At 35.1% G+C, this 2703-nt stretch overlaps 1 protein-coding gene across 1 annotated transcript in view; it reads left to right on the top strand.

Moving 5' to 3' along the window:
* The first annotated feature begins 302 nt into the window (after positions 1-302).
* The window catches only part of PTPRZ1 (protein tyrosine phosphatase receptor type Z1), a 51493-nt gene continuing 49092 nt past the window's right edge, over positions 303-2703 (top strand). The window contains exons 1-3 of the mRNA XM_010173994.1: positions 303-366; positions 1392-1576; positions 2304-2430. Of these exons, the coding sequence (XP_010172296.1) occupies positions 303-366; positions 1392-1576; positions 2304-2430 (376 nt within the window). The remainder of the gene's footprint in view (positions 367-1391; positions 1577-2303; positions 2431-2703) is intronic.

The following is a 2703-nucleotide window of genomic DNA, read 5'->3' as shown; positions in this document are numbered from 1 at the left end:
AATAGATGAAATAAAGCAATAGAAATAAGGTAATAAATGAAGCAATAGACCAAATAATATGCCTTTTCAGTACACATGAAAGCACATATGAAAGGAAATTCAGTACATGAGAAAGGAACTTCCCAAAATCTAGGGCAGGGGGGATTTCAGGGACCCCTGGCCCTCATTCTGTGACATCAGAACAAATCTAGTTGCAGTGCTCTCAAGTTGGGAACCAAAAGTTAGTGACCACTTTTGACAATTGTCTCCATTCATCAGTTCTGTGTTTGAAGACATGGTTCCCTGCACCAGCAGAGGGGACGATGAGAGCAAGAAACACAAAAGTGGAATCTCAGCTCAAACCCAAACCAGCCATGAATGATACATGTATATGATGTTGCTTTATTTTTTCATGTATCACAACTTATTGGTCATTTTTCAGTGAGCTTCAGCTAAATCATTTACATTTTCTACTCATGTAATTTTTTCATGTAGGTTAATCTACCTTTGACTTTGTTTATTATTTTTGAGCCACACACAGGTTCTTGGGCAATTTAAAAAACAAATGGCAGTCTCAGTAAATTTCTAGCGCACTGGTAATCAATACATCTGTATGTCTAGAAAGTATCAAAACGTTCAGCTTATTTGAGTAAGATGAAAATAATATTGGAGGGGAAGGACTGTAAGACATACAAGAGTAGCTGCCTGACCAGGCTTCTTCTAGAGTGCATGTTCCAGGCTCACGAAGGAGATATGCATGAGCCAGGCCCAAGGACTGCAAGAGTCTGATCAGACTTCTTCAGCAGATGTCTAGGTGGTACTTTAAAACATAAAAACATTAAATCACTACCTATTTATTTAATAGTTCCTTAGTCTCTCCCTAATTGCCTTTTGACTCTTCTTTAGGTACTATAGAGAGTCAAACACCCTTGAGAGGAAATTCAGGTGTGTTAGGTTTACCTTTAACCTTTAAAAGCAATTAATTTGTTATAGATTACAGTTTATTATAGCTGGTGGGAGAGAGTGCAGCTCTTCTAATGCTGCTCTTACAGACCCATAAAGACAGAGTAATAAAGATTTTTCATCCCCAGGACATATATATGAATTTTTATGTTTTGTTTGTTTGTATTTTATTTCTTGAGAACTGGATGTGAATATTTCACAAAATATGGTATAAAAAGGGGGCAAAATGGGACTCAGTCCTCAAATTAGCTTGCTTTTGAAAATCTATTGTTAAAATAGTGGTTCTGTTTGTAGTGCATGGCACCTCAGACATTTTAGTGAAAAGCTAAAAATGAGGCACATGAAAAATTTGCATTAATTTTCTCAGGAGGTAGCTCAAGATCTTAGTAGAGTCATTTGTATCATTTAATAAATATCATGTTCTTTCCTTTTTTCTTTCTTTCTTTCAGTTTGCAGCTCAGAACCTGAAAATGTCCAGTCTGATCCAAAGAACTATACTAGTCTTCTTGTTACATGGGAAAGACCTCGTGTTGTATACGACACCACAATTGAGAGATTTGCTGTCTTTTATCAACAGTTGGATGGAGAAGACCAGACTAAGCATGAGTTTCTGACAGATGGGTATCAGGACTTGGTAACTGTAAACTCTTCACATTTCATAGAAAGTGGTGATGGCAAAACACTCACTGTTAATTGTCTTAAGGGATTAAACAGTAACTAGGAGCTGATTCAATAAAAAATTACTTCTTTGGCTGCAGCTCACAGAATTTGTACTTCATTTCTTGGCTGTGAAGCCCCAAAGACAATTAAAAAAAAAAAAAAAGCCTGTCTCGCCCAGAAGAGAGAAAGCTTTCACAGACTGTTGTTCTGATTTGCCTCTCAGAGCTTCTTAGCCATAAAACCCTTAGTCAATTAATAGTGATCCGTACTTCATTGCTCACTGATGTGCAAAGAATGACCTACACAAGCAACTAATAAGATTCAGTGCAATCATACAACATTAAATATTAAGATACTGATTGCAGCTTCAGCTTCATGGTATTTTACTAATGTGATCTGTTCCTTTTACCTTCTTTAAAGACTCATAATTTAGCAGAGATAATTTTGCCTAAATTAATTACCTAGTGTTCAGCATTCAATAATTGTGTAGTTTGATATCTGCTATTTAAAAATTCACAAGATTTTTTTTTAAAGTTTACTGAAAAAACACTTGTGATAATAAAATATTAAAAGCATACATTTGAGTCCTAGAAGAAAGGAGCTTTATGGTTCATATGAAAAATGTGTTATGATAAAATTAACATTTCCAAATATTTGATACTTATTTGCAAGTAAGTGATTAAACATGGTTTTTCTTTTAGGGGGCTATTCTAAATAATCTGCTGCCCAATTCAAGTTATGTTCTTCAGATAGTTGCTGTTTGCTCTAACGGTCTATATGGAAAATACAGTGACCAAGTCATTGTTGATATGCCTTTAGAGGACCCAGGTAAGTGGTCTTTTGAGCTTAGTGATCACTTTTAGGTGAAAACCTGTATTTGAAGTAGTTTGTTTGCAAACCAGTTTAAAAGCATGACTCAAAATATGCTAAAATGAAATTTCAAAATCACTGCACTTAACCTTCAGCATGTTCTTTGCTACTGATATTTTACGTAATGTAATTCTCCATTCCTTGTAAACGTGAAAGACTATGAAAGACTGCATGTTAATTTTCTTTAACTCTGAGAATATTCTGAAGAACACCTGCCTAATTTCAAATCTC

The sequence above is a fragment of the Antrostomus carolinensis genome, unplaced genomic scaffold, assembly GCF_000700745.2.
Source record: "Antrostomus carolinensis isolate BGI_N321 unplaced genomic scaffold, ASM70074v2 scaffold14288, whole genome shotgun sequence".
In the NCBI taxonomy this organism is placed as follows: Eukaryota; Metazoa; Chordata; class Aves; order Caprimulgiformes; family Caprimulgidae; genus Antrostomus; species Antrostomus carolinensis.
The sequence above is the reverse complement of the archived record's forward strand: the minus strand, read 5'-3'. Positions and strand labels throughout refer to the sequence as shown.